This window comes from Rhinolophus hipposideros (assembly GCF_964194185.1).
Source record: "Rhinolophus hipposideros genome assembly, chromosome: 18".
In the NCBI taxonomy this organism is placed as follows: Eukaryota; Metazoa; Chordata; class Mammalia; order Chiroptera; family Rhinolophidae; genus Rhinolophus; species Rhinolophus hipposideros.
Window position 1 is genome coordinate 10,340,989 of NC_138064.1, and position 15,756 is coordinate 10,356,744.

Sequence of the window (15,756 nt, forward strand, 5' to 3'; positions counted from 1 at the left end):
TTTTGGCCAGAAACAAAGCCTCCCCAGGAGGGGAGGAACTACTCTGGTCCAGCTTGATGGATGTGAGCCACTTAGATTTATCTAGGGCAAGCACTAAGGAGTCCTCTGAGCAGGGTGGGGGGTGTTTAGGCAGGGGGGTCTGGCCTGACATCCCTCTCTTCATTGAGTCTCAGGGCCTCTTCATGTGATCTTTCTTCTTGAGTTAGTTTGGGCCTCCTCACACCATGATGGCCTGAATAGTTTACCTCCCTGAAGGCTTCTTCAGGAAGGAATATTTCAAAAGAACCAAGTGGAAGCTACATGACCTTTTCTGACCTAATCTCAAAAATGATGACGCATCCCTTCCACTACTTTCTACTGGTTCCAAGCAAATGACTAAGGTTGGTCTGAATTCAAGGGAAGTGGCATAGACTCCACCCACCTCTCCATAGGAGGAGTGTCAAGGTCATTTGTAGAAAACAAGTGAGATGGGAAACCTTATTGCAGCCAACTTGCATAATAAAATTTGCCACAACAACTAAAGTCATGAGATACCAAATTTTAAATCACAGTGTCGAGTTGTGGATTTACTGTAGGAGACACAACATTCCACTGACGCTAATACTCAGCTCTGATCAAAACACCCTTCTTCTCGTATTAGGATCTGACATGGTACACTATCAGGTTCCCTGGGCTGGAGACGTGGGCGCCAAGTCGGAGGGCGACAGGAAGAGCTCGCAGGTTCCTCCGCCGGAATCCTCAGCCCTCCGCCGCCGCCAGGGGGCGCGCTCCGACCTCCGGCACCGGCCGGCCGGGCGACGGGGAGGCGGGGACAGGCAGTCCGCGGGGCGACGGCGGGAGGGGCGCTGCGGGCCGGGCGGGCGCCGCGCGGAGGAAGTGCCGTCTGGGCCGCCGCCCGAGCCGCGCCGGCCGCGATGTCGTCCCGGCGGGGGCGCGACGACGAGGGGGCCGGGGCCGCGAGGCGGGCGCGGGAACCGGCGGAGCAGGAGCTGCAGCGGCGCCGGGAGCAGAAGCGGCGGCGGCAGGACGCGCAGCAGCTGCAGCAGCTCAAGCACCTGGAGTCCTTGTGAGTCCCCGCCCCCGTCTCCTGCGAGGATCGGGCGCCGTGGGGGCGCCTTAAGCGGGGTCCTCGGAGACCCACGAGGGGGCTGCCCGGCCCGGCTGCCGGTGACCGATCCCGGGCGGCGCGCGCACTCGCCCTGCAGCCGTCACCCCGCGGGGGAAGGTCGGCGTCTCGGGCGCCCGGAGCCGCCTAGGCCGGAGGGGGCGCAGGCTCCGCCCCCGAGGCGCACGCGGGTGGGGGCGCTTCCCGACGTGGGAGGCCGGGGTTTGCAGCCTCGCGCGCAGGGGTCGGAGTGTGGCGCGGGCTCCGCGCGGCGCCGAGGGTGTTCGGCACTTGGTGGGCGTTCAGTCGGCACTTGGGGCCTGAAGTCACGACAAGTGCGGCTGAGTGCGTGGGTGCCCGGCCTTGCACGGCTTTCGGGTCACAGGGCCCCCTGGGAAGTCGATGCGATCTTGCCACCTTCTGTGGATAAGGGAAGAGAAAGCCCAGCCCTGCGACGTTAGCGCGGTGAGTGGGAGAAGACACAGTGGGGTGAGGACCGATCCCCACCCACCGGAAAGGTGGCTGTCAGGGGAAGAGTGGACGCGCTCTCCCCGGTCGTGACGTGAGGCTGGAAGCTACTGAGAGGCCGATTCCACGTCGACATAAATGAGGACCAGAGACGTACTCTGGCTGGTGAGCATGGCCGGACCTCGGGGGCTCTGTGCTTGCTCCCCAGCGCCAGAGGGTCCACGGGGGTCCAGACAGCCCCTGGGGGGAGGACGGCAGGTTTAAAGGAGATTTGTAAACGTCGGTGGGAGGTTGGATTAATGACCTTCCACTTTTCAGTCATTCTGTAATTAGCTTTAGAAGGCAAACTTTTTCCAGTTTGATGTTCACTCATTTAACAAATCGTTTCTGTTTCTAGTGCTGACAATCAATCACGTAAGGAAATTTCTTCACAGGATTAAAATGCTTCATTTTGAACCTTTTGGGAGTTGTGACACAAAGTGCATCGCTTTGGAGCCCGGCCTGCTGTTTTCCTTGTGGCCCTTGAGCTGAATGTCACCTCTGGGCAGTGGCTGCAGGACACAGCCGCGCCCCCAGCCCCCAGGCACTTTGTTGGCATCTGCAGCCCTGGCCTCTCCATCCTGTCAGGCAGAGCATGGAACCAGTTTCCTGTGCATCCTAACAGAGATCGTCTGTGTAGTATATATATATAGTGTGTGTGCGTATGGCCACATATGAGTACAGCCCATTGCACAAATAGAAGCATACCACGTACACTGTTTTGTTTTGCTCCCTTTCTCCTTTTTCAAAAACTCTTATGGAGATTGTCCCTTATTAATGACTAATTCACTTGTATTCATTAATGTTTTTCTGGTGATAAAGGTAACACTTCATTTTTTAAAACTTGGAAAATTAGTCAGCCCTGCTCTCACCATCTGGGTGCAGCAATCGTGAAGCTCCCACATTTCCATGTTTCTGGAGCCAAGACACAACTGTAAACAACTGCAGTGCCCAGATGTCCTCGGTAAAAAGTTCCCTGTGGAGGCACTGAATAGACCTGGGATGAATAGACCTTGTCCTGTGTCTTTTTATCATTCTTACATATGTACTTTTTGGTCCCTTGGCCATTCACAATTAAAGCCAAACACCCATGCTGTGTGTTTATTAGCCAAAAGTGTGTAAATACTTAAAAACGAACGTGAGCCTTTGGTGCTGATTTTCCGGCTGTGGAATGCAGAAGGAGCCTTTTGTGGCAGTGCTGGCAGTGATGGGAAGTGCGAATGAATTGGGAGCATAGGCATGATTTATATCCTCAGGGCACTGGAGTCTGAGAGCTTGGTGGGTCAAGGGGAAGTACATTCCTACAGTCATTCATATACTGAACCTGTCGTCCAGGCATTGTACTGTGCAGGGGTCCTGCTCCCAGAGTCCAGCAAAGCCAGTACGGGCATGGGAGGTGGTCAGAGAGCAGAGGAGCAGAGGGTAGCTCACAGCTGGACTGCTCCCTCTGTGGGCAGTGGGGTGGGAGGATCCTGAATTGGGACAGAGAAATGGGAGGTGGAGCCTAGGGGACAGATCACCTTCACTCCTTCCCCTACCACAGGCTTTTCCCCCCACCCTGCCCCCAGCCCTGTTAGAGCTGATCTCTCAGTCCTCCCCAATTCCCCTCTCATGAGCTTCTTCAGTGTTAAGTGGAAGTTATGCTGCCTAAACAACCTGAAAACTGTTAACAGTTTGGAACCATAATTCACTCCTGGGTCTTTACTTCACATTTTCGCAGCAATCTCTTGCTTTCCTTTCTTCCAAAAATTAAATCATTGTGCTAAGACGCCAAGTTAGTTATTTCATGAACTTAGGTTCTAGATCTCAGCAGGATATGGAATAGCAGCCACTTATTTATTTATATGTGATCTCTTGAGTGCTGGACCTATTTCATTCACTGTTTTAGGTATGATATAGTTTTAAGTTTTTACTAAATATACCCTTTTTATTTCAGCCTGCAGTTGCTTTTTGCTCATTAAAATGTGTTATGTTCCTATTAACGTGATTGATGATGTTTTTCTTTCTTTCTAGTTATGAAAAACCTCCTCCTGGGCTTATCAAGGTCAGTATGAAGCTTGTCCTTTTGGGTATTCCCTTAGATGTACGCGACTCCGTGTTCAGACTCGGTAACTTGGTATGAAACAGTCCCATAAGGTTGTGAGCCGCCTGTTATGATAACCCTGTTTCTTCCTCAGATGCCATTCACACACTTCGGGCTTTGTCACAAGCCTGTGCCTTTGTAGAAACTTAATCAGCTGTGACTGTTCCCTAAGAAACCCTGGCAGGCCCACCGGTGCTCCTCCTCGGCCATTGCCCCCCTTCTCTCTCACTTGTGACAGCATCTTCTCAAAGCTCTGCCGCCCTGGGCTGACTGACTCCCCTGGTGCCCGTTCCTTGAATGTCATCAGCTCAGAGAGGAGCAGACTTGGGGGACCTGCAGCTCATCCAGCCCCTCCTCCTGCACCCCGGCCATGTCAGTGTCCCCCTGCAGAAGTGAGACTTAGAGGGGCAGTTCACGGCCAAAGCTTCCTTTTCTGTATGGTATTTTTCAATTTAAAACAAAGATTTGAAACAAATTTTTTTCATTATAAATTTAATATTCACAGAAATTTGAAAACAAATCAAAATGTGAAAAACCCAGCTTTCATAAATGCAGCGTGTATGAGATTATAAAACATAACGTGGCCTTCAAGGTATAATCATCCATTTGAATGTAACATGCTATTGTTATTATTCCAGGAAACCTTACTTGTTTAACTTTATATTTTGCCTCATTCCACAAAGCTTTTCAATTAGCAGAACACTTTTTGTGTCTTAGAATTTAGAGCTCACAAATCATTTCTGTGTGACCAACACTCGTAACTTTAAGAACAGCTAGTTCGTGTTTGTGGTACAGTTCTGGTACATTGATTTCCGGTTTTCCTGTCCGGTCTTATTTGTCTTTCTAGTTCTTGAGAGGGTAACTCCTGATGACCTTGGGATCTCCAGCCCACGAGAAAGCAGGAGATGCTGTGTTCCTAAGCAGGTGGGAGAGGAGTCCAGTGCTGTGGCCACCTGGTTGACACGCTGTTTCCTTTTGTAGGAAGATGAGACGAAGCCAGAGGACTGTATACCGGATGTGCCAGGCAATGAGCATGCCAGGGAATTTCTGGCTCACGCGCCAACCAGAGGACTTTGGATGCCTCTGGGGAAGGAAGTCAAAGTGATGCAGTGTGAGTGTGGAAGAGCGTCAAATAACACGCCCGAATACACGCAGGTCACATACCACAGTTTACAAAGCGCGATGATCTTTGATTTAAGTCGTTCTCACCACAACGCTGTTCAAGTCGTGGTGTGAGCTGTTTTATCGACACGGAAGCCACGTGCACGTGTCAGTACGTGGTCTGAGGTTAGAGGCAGAGCAAAGCTTTGGCTCCGGGGCTTTTGATGTGAGTGCAGTCGTCTTTCCACAGGACTAGCTGCCTGTGGAGTACATACTCTTTAGTGACATGCCCGTAAGGAAAAGGATCTTCCATGGCAGAAATGCCCGGGAGACAAGGGGTGCCTTGGAGGGCAGGTCCCTTTGGGTCTTGCCTCAGTCACCCTGCATCAGTACTGGAGTTTGAGCCAGGTAAACTGAGAGGAGCTGCGGACCTCAGAAGTGAGTCTGGAGCAGGCAGAGGCGCGCACACAGCCCCCACCACCCAGCGCAGCAACACCTCCCTCAGCGTAAGATGCCATCGGAAGAAAGGGTCCTGCTGTCTTTTAAAGACATTTGTTTATAGAGATTCATCGTGCACATAATTAAAATAGCAGGTCCCGGTCTCTTTCTCCATTCCCATTGAAGCTCTTTTAGTAGTTTTTTTAATTTATTGGGGTGACAATTAGTAAAATTGCAGACTTCAGGTGTACAATTCTGTATTACATCGTCTATAAATCCCATTGTGTGTTCAACACCCAGAGTCAGTTCTCTTCCATCACCGTATATTTGATCCCCCTTACCCTCATCTCCCACTGCCCACCCCCCTTACCGTCTGGTAACCACTAAACTATTATCTGTGTCTATGAGTTTTTGTTTCTCATTTGTCTGGTTCTTTTGTTTTTTTGGGTTGATATACCACATATCAGTGAAATCATATGGTTCTCTGCTTTTTCTGTCTGACTTATTTCGCTTAGCATTATACTCTCAAGATCCATCCATGTTGTCACAAATGTTCCTATATCATCTTTTCTTACTCCCGAATAGTATTCCTTTGTGTATATGTACCACAACTTCTTTATCCATTCATCTATTGAAGGACATTTTGGTTGTTTCCATGTCTTGTTTTAGTTGGTTATTTTGATCTTTATCTTCTTAGGTCAAAAGATCAAGCTTGTATTATATTGATTTTCCAGATTTAGGTTTTATCTGTTGACATTCCTTGTTCAATGGAAGATGAAAATTTAGCTCTCTCCTTCTCTGACCACACATGGACCCTTACTGTATCTTATCTTCTCAAGAATAGTTTTATTATAATTTTCCTTTGATAATTTTGGTGTTTCTTATGATTAGATTCAGAGCTGAATCATAATCAGTACACTGATTACTTTTACTTTCATGTATCCTGAATAATGGTCTCACTCCCCCCAGAATTAACAGTTGTCTTGTTTTTGTTTCTCTGTGTGCATGTGTGTTTTGCTCTGTTGTTATTACTTTTGATTTCCATGTACTGACTTCTAATTCAGCCCCCAATTTTTCCCAGGCTTGAATCTTGACCTTCAAGTAGTTAAGGTATTCTACCAATTTCATCTTTCTGGAGACGGTTGCTCCCATGCTTATCATCCAGGGGCTGCCCTTCACTATGTTATGAAATCCTTCACTATGTTATGAATTGATTGAATGTTTATGGTCTTGTGCCCCTCCCTCACCCCACCACCCGCAATTCATATACTGAAGCCCCAACCCCCAATGGGATAGTATTTGGAGATTTGGAGATGAGGTCTTTGGGAAGTAATTAGGATTAGATGAAGTAATGAGGGTGGCTCTCATGATGTGCTTAGTTTCTTTTAAAAGAAGAGAAACCAGAGACCTTGTTCTCTCTCTCCACTGTGTGAGGACACAGCTGTCTGCAAGCCAGGAAGCAAGCAATCATCAGAAACCGACTATGCTGGCACCCAGACCTTGGACTTCCCGTATCCAGCACTGAGAAAATATTTCTGTTATTTAAGCCACCCAGTGTACATTTTGTTATGGCAGCCTGAGCTGACGTAAGACACCATCATTCTGCAGCTTCTTAGTCTCTTCCCGTCTCAGATCTCCTCTTTCCTATATGTTGAACCATCATCTTTGTGGTTATAGTCTCTTGTTACGGTGGAGTGCAGTCCTCCACAGCTTCCTTTAAAATGGGTTTATAGTAGATAAAATATTTAAGACCTTAATTTATTGGAAGTATCTTTATTTTACAGATTTATTAATTTGCCAGGGTTTAGAATGCTAGGTTAAAAATCAGTTTCCTTGATATCTTATATGTAAAGAACCGTAAAGATGCTACAAAAAAATCTGTTGGAGCTAATAAATGATTTTGGCCAAGTAGTAGGATACAGAAGTCAACACACAAAAGTCTGTTGCATTTCTATACACTGACAATGAACAATCTGAAAAGGAACTTACAAAAATGATTCCATTTACAATAGCATCAAAAATAATAAAATACTTAGGAATTAACCAAGGAAATGAAAGACTTATACAATGAAAACTACAAAACTTTGTTAAAACTAATTAAAGATGACATCAATAACTGGCAACACATCCCATATTCACGGATTGGAAGACTTAGTGTTGTTAAGATGTCAATACTACCCAAAGTGATCTCCAGATGCAATACCATTACTATAAAAATCTCAATAGCATTTTTTTTCAGAAATAGAAAAACCCATCCTAAAATTCATATGGAATCTCAAGGGACCCCAAATAGCCACAAGAACCTTGGAAAAAGAGAACAAAGCTGGAGGACTTACACTTCCTGATTTCAAAACTTACTACAAAGCTACAGTAATGAAAACAGTGTGGTACCAACATAAAGACAGACATATAGACTAATGGAACAGAATAGAGAGCACAGATACAGATCCTTACTTATGTGGTCTAATGATTTTTGACAAGAGTGCCATGACCATTAAACGGGGAAAGGACACTCTCTTCAACAAATGGTACTGTGAAAACTGGATATCCACATGCAAAAGAATGAAGTTGGACCTATATCTGAAACCATATACAAAAATTAAATCTAAATGGATCACAGACTTAACTGTAAGACCTAGAACTATAACTCTTAGAAGAAAACATAGGGCAAAGCTGCACAAGATTGGATTTGGCAGTGATTTCTTGGATAAAAAAAGGAAAGGCACAGGAAACAAAAGAAGAGACCAATTTGACTTAATGAAAAATTAAAAATTCTGTGAAGAAAAGAAGTTAATCGATAAGAGTAAAAAGGCAACCAACAGAATGGGAGAAAATATTTGCAAGTCATGTATCTGATAAAGGACTATACCCAGAATGTATAGAGAACTCTTAACAATAAAGAAACAACCTGAATAAAATTTGGCAAAGGACTTAAGTAGACATTTCTCCAAAGACGACATAGATACAAATGACTAATGAGCCCATGAAAAGATGCTCAACATCCCTAATCATGAGGGAAATGCAAATTAAAAGCACAAGATACCATGTCACACCCATTAGGATGGCGACTATCAAAAAAAATAAGTGTTGGCAAGGATGTGGAGAAATTGGAACCTTTGTGTAGTGTTGATAGGAATGTAAAATGTAGGGTTTCCAGGCGGGAATTCTCACACGGTCTCAGGAATTTTTTTTGCTTTCCTATTCCCGAATCCCGAAATATAAACTGTTTTCTGTTATCCACGATGAATCGTTTCCACAAAGTGACAGCCGATACTACCAACCAACTACCTGGGTTCAAGGAGCCGATTTTCCCGATTTACCAACCAACTTTTCTGGGATTCAGGAACAGGAAAGCGAAAAAAATTCTTGAGAACTGGCAGGAATTCCTGCCTGGAAACCCTAGTAAAATGGTACAGCTGCTATGGGGTAAAAAAGTATTACGGTTCCTCAAAAACTTAGAACTAGAATTACCATGTGATCCAGCATTTCATTTCTGGGTATATATCCAAAAGAATTGAAAGTAGGGTCTTGAAGAGATCTTTGTACACTGTGTTAGCAGCATTATTCACTAGCCAAAAGGTAGAAGCAACAAAAATGTCCATCAACAAGTGAGTGGATAAACAAAATGTGGTGTATACATATAATGGAATAGTCAGCCTTAAAAAGGAAGGAAATTCAGGGCCGGCCCAGTGGCTTAGGTGGTTAGAGCTCCATGCTCCTAACTCCGAAGGCTGCCGGTTCGATTCCCACATCGGCCAGTGGGCTCTCAACCACAAATTTGCCAGTTCAATTCCTCGAGTCCCGCAAGGGATGGTGGGGCCCTACAACTAAAATTGAACACCACACTTTGAGCTGCGCTGCCGCTGATCTCCTGGATGGCTCAGTTGATGGGAGCGCGTCCTCTCAACCACAATGTTGCCGGTTCGACTCCCACAAGGAATGGTGGGCTGTGCCCCCTGCAACTAGCAACAGCAACTAGACCTGGAGCTGAGCTGTGCCCTCCACAACTAAGACTGAAAGGACAACTTGAAGCTGAACAGCACCCTCCACAACTAAGATTGAAAAGACAACAACATGACTTGGAGAAAAGTCCTGGGAGTACACACTATTCCCCAATCAAGTCCTGTTCCCCTTCCTCAATAAAAATCTTTAAAAAAAAAAAAAAAAAAAAAAAAAAAAGGAAGGAAATTCTTACATATACTACAACATGGACGAACCTTGCTTGAGGACAGTATGCTAAGTGAAATTAGTCACAAAAAGACAAATACTGTACGATTTCTCTTAATTTCTCTTATATAGAAGTATTTAGGGTCATCAGCATCATAGACACAGAAAGTAGAACTGATTGCTGCTTATTCATTGGGATGGGATGGGGTGGGGAACGGGGAATTCTTTAATGGGAATAGAGTTTCAGCTTCACAAAATGAAGAGTTATGGAGATGGATGGTGGTGATGGTAAATTTTATGTTACACGTACAGACAGACCTCATTTTAATGCACTTCACAAATGTTGCATTTTTTATAAATTGAAGGCAAGACCCTCCACCAGCAAAAAGATTACAATTCGCTTTATTGCGACACTTGCTTTATTGTGGTGGTCTGGAACCGAACCCACAATATCTCCGAGGTATGCCTGTATTTTATCACAATTTTTTAAAAACTAGAACTGTTCATAGTAGTAAATAGAACCCCAACACAGGTTTGAACTGTGCAGGTCCACTTACACACTAATTGTTTTCAATACTGTAAGTATATTTTACAATTTTCTTAATTTTATTTTCTTTATTCTAAGAATACAGTATGTAATACATATAACATACAAAATATGTGTTAATCAACTGTTTGTGTTATCGGTGAAGCTTCCAGTCGACAGTAGGCTATTATTGCTAGTTAAGATTTTGGGGAGTCAAAAGATGTCAATTTTCAGCTGGGGTTAGGGCTTTTTGAGCAGCTCAAAACCCCAGTCTTCCCCCTCGGTGGGTGTGAGACTGCTGCTTTTCATGACTCATGGAGTGCTGAGAGAGGGTTGCGAGTAGGTACAGTTAAAATTCCAGCAATCCCAATGTTGGGATTTTTCCACTAGTTTTTCTTGAATTAGTTCTCAGATTGTATAGGCCTTTGGTTCATTTCCAGGGTTTTAAATGAATTGATTTCGGCAAATTCGCAACTACTTTCAGTGCTTTCATGGAGGAACAGGTTCATGGAGGTTGTCACTTGTCCATTCTTGAGGTACTTCCAGGCTTATTCCTTTTGAAAATAATTCCCTTTATTGTCATTTTTATGGCCTCTCAGTAAGGGGATGAAAGCAGACAAACGTGTTTAGTCTGCCATCTTTACCCAGATGGCTACAGCTTTTCTTTTTTAAGTTTAAAATCCACTACTCCCTTTGGTGAAGTTGGTAGTTGCATTTCACTTACCATTTTGTAGGTATTTGCATTGACTTGGAAAATACAAGGGTTTGTGTTGGGACCAGAGCCAGTTTTATTACGAAGTAAATGAAATTTAAGCATCAGGGCCCCTCAATTGTACTTTTCAAAGTTCTGCAGGGACTGCAGCAATGTGCTGATATGGTCATATGATTTTGTATAATTTTCCATGGGAAGATATTTTTTTCTTCCCTAAAAAGTCTCCTACCCCCCAAATAATTTAAGCTCAAGCCCCACAACACTTGGATTTCTCCCAGATATGACTAAAGATACACTTACGAGTATGTACACTGCACATACTTTCATTCATTTTATTGATTGTGGTGTTATCTAGAACAGGAGTTCTCAAACTTTAATATGTCTACAGATCAATAAATCCTTTGAAATTCAAATACGTATCAGTATTTCTGAGGTGGGCCTAATACTCTGCATTTCTAACCATCTCTCATGTGTTGCCTGCCGATTTTCTAGGATCTTACATAAATCATTCACTGATTGCATTTGCTTTTAGAATTGGAGTTTAATGAAGAAAAACTTTAATATGACCTACTGATTCTTTATCTTCCTTAAATGAAACTGTGTTATCTTACAGAAACATTTCCTTTTTTCTTTGTTTTTAGGTTGGCGTTGTAAACGATATGGTCACCGAACAGGCGACAAAGAATGCCCTTTTTTTATCAAAGGCAACCAAAAGTTAGAACAGTTCAGAGTAGTAAGTAGAACCCCACCGTATCAATTTACATTTATCAGAGATAGTGAATATCAATGAATCAGGCAGAAATTGGTGAACTGGAAGTTCACATAAAATGCATTTCCAGAATTGTTTTGGCCAAAGTTTCAGATATTAACTACATCTCTGTTAAATTACATTTATGTGATAGATTAGTTCATTAACAAAAACTAACATTATTAAAGTGTTATTTGCTTATACCATGGGAATGCTTCTTTTTCTGAAGCACATTGTTATTTATTCAGTTACTTTTTAAAACTTATCTTAGAAACCATGTTTCATAACTAAAATCAGGGTTTTAGTTTTTCCAGTCTTTATTTAATAATAGATGTCTTTAAATTATAAGCAAGAAGTGTGTATATACATTATATATGCTCTTTAGATTACAGTAAAATATAGCTATCATTTACTCACTTTATTTTAAGAGTCAGCTCCCAGAGGTGGTAATTTACCATTCAGTTAACTACTTCTGCCAAGTGAAATATGCTGCTGTCTGGATGTACTAAGTTTATCAGCATATATCAGACCGTTTTTTTAGATATCTAAAATACTGTGTTTTAATTTTTTAGTAATCTGAAATAATTTTTTGGATCAATCATTCCACTTCTAGGTGGAATGTCAATTTTTATAGATACTATAGAATGTAGTTTGGTGATAAATCTCAAAAACCTTAAACACATTTTTTTTTTTTTTGACTCAGAAATCCCACTTCTAAGAACTTACCTTAAGGATATAAGAGAACATCAATATATACACAACTGTTTATGTATGTACAAGGATAACTTTCATAACTATATGATTGAAAAAATGGAAACTAAAGAAAAATAGGAAACAGTCGTCCTACATATCCACATAAATTACTGTAACGAATTATTTAGCCATTAGGAATTATATTTTAGAAGAATGTGTAATGTTACAGAAAAAACGTTTCTGACAACATAAGTGAAAAGCAATAGAGTTGTATATATAAAATGATTATAATTTTTCATAAATTATGAATAATGATTGAAGGAAAGAGACCAAATGTTAATAGTAATTATCCCTGGGTAGTGAGGTAATAAATTTTTTAAGTTGAATTTTTGCTAACATCTAAAATTTCTACAATAAATTGAAATAATTCATGTATCATAACATTTCCCATAAATGTATTCTTATTTTTAAGTAATTCAAGTTATTTTAAATTATCTGTACTTCCCATATACTTCCAGACTTTGTTCGGGATACTTAACATATATTTCTGGGTACCTATTAATGTTTGACTCTTATATCTTACACTTCACTTTTTTTAATACTATTTCTTAGTTATCTATCCACATAGGACAAAGAGAATTACCTATTTCTACCTTGAATAGTATTTCATTATTCTATCATGGTGTATTTCCTTATAAAGGATATTTAAATTTTTTCTAATATCCTATATTTTTCTAAATGGAAAATCCTTTTTACAGCCTCTGTAAGTTTGCAGTGATGGTGACTTTTGGGAACAATTAGAACATGTGAACAAAAAACTATAAAATGAAAAAAATGATTAGTTTTAGTAACATAGGGATTTAATTTTTATTTAACTAACGGTCCATGAAGTCTAACCTAATTTTAACCTTCTCTAACCCTCAAGGCACATGAAGATCCCATGTATGACATCATACGAGAGAATAAAAGACATGAAAAGGATATAAGGTGAGGTCGTCCTGAGGATAACAGACCCTCTTAAAGTTTTAAATTATGTTAAGTTGGAAACCATTCCAGTATTAGAGGAGCGGTTTAATAAACGTGGTCCTTTAATTGTGACATATTTGGAGGGCAGGAGTAATCACGGAGAAGGCCAGTGTGTGGGAACGAGCAGATGAGCCAGTCCTACTTGGGTAAATTTCACGCAGGGGGCTTGGCCCGGCCCACTCCCCCCACTGATGGTTGATGCTGACAACTCACATTGTGGTGTCTGGTTCTACTATGGTTAATTCTCTTTCATATGATTTAGTTTATCGTCTCCAGTGTCTTTAGGGATCTGAGCTATTGTTAAAAATTATTCTTAGACATGAATAAAGACAGTGAACGGGAAAAAAAAGGTATTTGTTTTTTCCCCCCAAATTGGTGGTATTGAGTTACAATTGTTGAGGTACGTTACCTAATGTGAACCTGAGCAGTGGGAGAATGATTTAGGAAAGTATGTATCTGTTAGAAGTTTTAATACTAAGGACTATAGAAACATGCAAAAATATTTAGGACAATGAAAAAATGCAAAATGACTTATTCACTGGTTACAGTCCTGCAAAACAGGCATACATATGGACAGGAATGAGGGAAACGTGCAAAAATAAAGATAAGTACTGTGTCTAATGAGGTCATTATTTGTGACTTTTTACCATTACTATGAATCTTACATTTGTATCTAACGAAGGTTATTTGAAGTTGTTATAGTTTATTTATGTTCTTTGACCAATCTTTAATGTTTAGGATACAACAGTTAAAACAACTACTGGAGGATTCCACCTCAGATGATGATGGGAGCAGCTCCAGTTCCTCAGAATGTAAGGAGAAACATAAGAAAAGGAAGAAGAAAGAAAAGCATAAGAAAAGGAAGAAAGAAAAGAAAAAGAAGAAAAAACGAAAGCATAAGTCTTCCAAGTCAAATGAGAGTTCAGACTCGGACTGACAGGCCGTTGACCATGCAGCATTGTCGTCTCTGAGGTCCAACACTGGCCAAAGCACAGAGGGACGTGGGATCAGGGAGGACGAGGAGGGAGCGACACCAAGACGGAGGCCATCTGGTGTCACACGTGTGACTCACCTGCCTTCCAGTGAAGACGTGACCACAGGAGCGGGAGTTGTGTCGTCCCAGGTGCTAACTCGAGAGTGGCTGATTCCAGGCTGGAAAGCTCTTTCAGATCCTCCTCCCTGCTGAGCACTGTGGTTTCTGATTCCTCAGCAGAGTCAGGGCGGCTGGACTAAGGGAGTCTCCGAGGACGCTCCTCCAGGTGCTGTCACCCTCCAGAGCGAGGCTACTTAATCCCCAGACTTCAGGCTTGACTTTTCTCTGCTGTTGAGGATAATAAAAAGTCATTATTTATTTTTAAATATATTTGTTTTATTTCTGAGTAATACATGCATGTGTTCCAAACTTAAAAGGTACATGAGGTTTAACTGTGAAAACTCCCAGTTCCCTTCCCCAATGGCTACTAATTTTACCAGTTTCTTGTGAATTCTCCCAAATATATTTTATATATTGCAAACATGTTTTTTTTAACATAAATGCTAGCATACTACAGAGGGTGCCCCAAAAATGTACATTTTAAGAAAAATGTACATTTTAAGAAAGGAAAAAATTTTTTAAATTGTAATACTCGGGGCGGCCGGATGGCTCGTTGGTTAGAGTGCAAGCTCTCAGCAACAAGGTTCCCAGTTCAATTCCCGCACAGGATGGTGGGCTGCGCCCCCTGCAACTAAGATTGAAAACAGCAACTGGACTTGGAGCTGAGCTGCGCCCTCCACAACTAAATTGAAGGACAACGACTTGGAGCTGACGGGCCCTGGAGAAACAGTGTTCCCCAATAAAAAAAAAAAAAAAAGGCTGGGTTTCTCCCCAATGGGGGTGGAGACAGTTGAGTCCGTTTAAAAAAAAATTTGCAATATTCAATACCAAAGATGCCAAGAAATGTATACACATGACTTGTATTCATCTTTTGTTATCAGTATATATTATTATAATTGTAGTTTTTTCTTTCTTAAAATGTGTATACATTTTTTTGGCACCCTCAGTATACACATTTGTTGGGACAGTTTATTTTTCATTTAACTCAACAGTGTAAAAGCATGTTGGGCCTTGCTGCTCACAAAAGGCCTGTGTTCAATAAGGCCTGGCCTGATTATCTTTGGGGGGGAGGGAGGAGTTGGATATCCTATAATAACAATAAAAAATCATGTATTTTACTTGTTTAGATCTTATTGCTATTGCCGCATGATTATTATTCCCAGAATGATTGATTCAGAAAAATTAGGATACAGGTAATGTACTGTACCGGTCAGCTACCCACATCCCAGAATACCCCTCATCCTGTTGCCTAAGCACAGAAGCCTGAGAACTTCCAGCTTTGATTGCACTGCAGCCAAGACAGCTCAGCAGGCTGGGGTGGGCCTGCAGCTAGGAGAGGGTGTCTGCTTTGATGAACCAGAGTGGGGCCAGATCTTGGGGACCCTCATGGTCAAGGGTCCCTCGGTCACGAGGGTCTCTTGCTGCTTTCATTACTCAGGATCCCAGGAACCATCCTGCCTCTTTCCCTGGGGTTTGGACCTCCCCCATCCCCCTTTAGAGTAACCCATGCAGGCCAGGCTGGCTGCTTCCCCAGCTCTCTTCAGTAATGGTTCCTAG

The 15,756-nt window shown here is 42.4% G+C and overlaps 1 protein-coding gene across 1 annotated transcript; it reads left to right on the forward strand.

Moving 5' to 3' along the window:
* The first annotated feature begins 839 nt into the window (after positions 1–839).
* Positions 840–15,310, forward strand: LOC308510201 (retinitis pigmentosa 9 protein-like). The gene is made up of 6 exons (XM_081079313.1): positions 840–1,066; positions 3,626–3,656; positions 4,677–4,806; positions 11,281–11,372; positions 13,006–13,067; positions 13,845–15,310. Exons 1-6 carry the CDS (start codon positions 915–917, stop codon positions 14,041–14,043), a joined length of 666 nt encoding a protein of 221 aa, XP_080935439.1. The 5' UTR covers positions 840–914; the 3' UTR covers positions 14,044–15,310.
* Positions 15,311–15,756: the final 446 nt, after the last annotated feature.

What these genes read in the sequence shown, in the direction of transcription:
- LOC308510201 (XM_081079313.1), top strand. Translation starts at nt 915, where the DNA reads ATGTCGTCCCGGCGGGGGCGCGACGACGAGGGGGCCGGGGCCGCGAGG. An exon ending in GGAAGTCAAAGTGATGCAGT is followed by an intron (nt 4,807 to 11,280) that starts GTGAGTGTGGAA and finishes CTTTGTTTTTAG; the next exon opens with GTTGGCGTTGTAAACGATAT. An exon ending in AGACATGAAAAGGATATAAG is followed by an intron (nt 13,068 to 13,844) that starts GTGAGGTCGTCC and finishes TTTAATGTTTAG; the next exon opens with GATACAACAGTTAAAACAAC.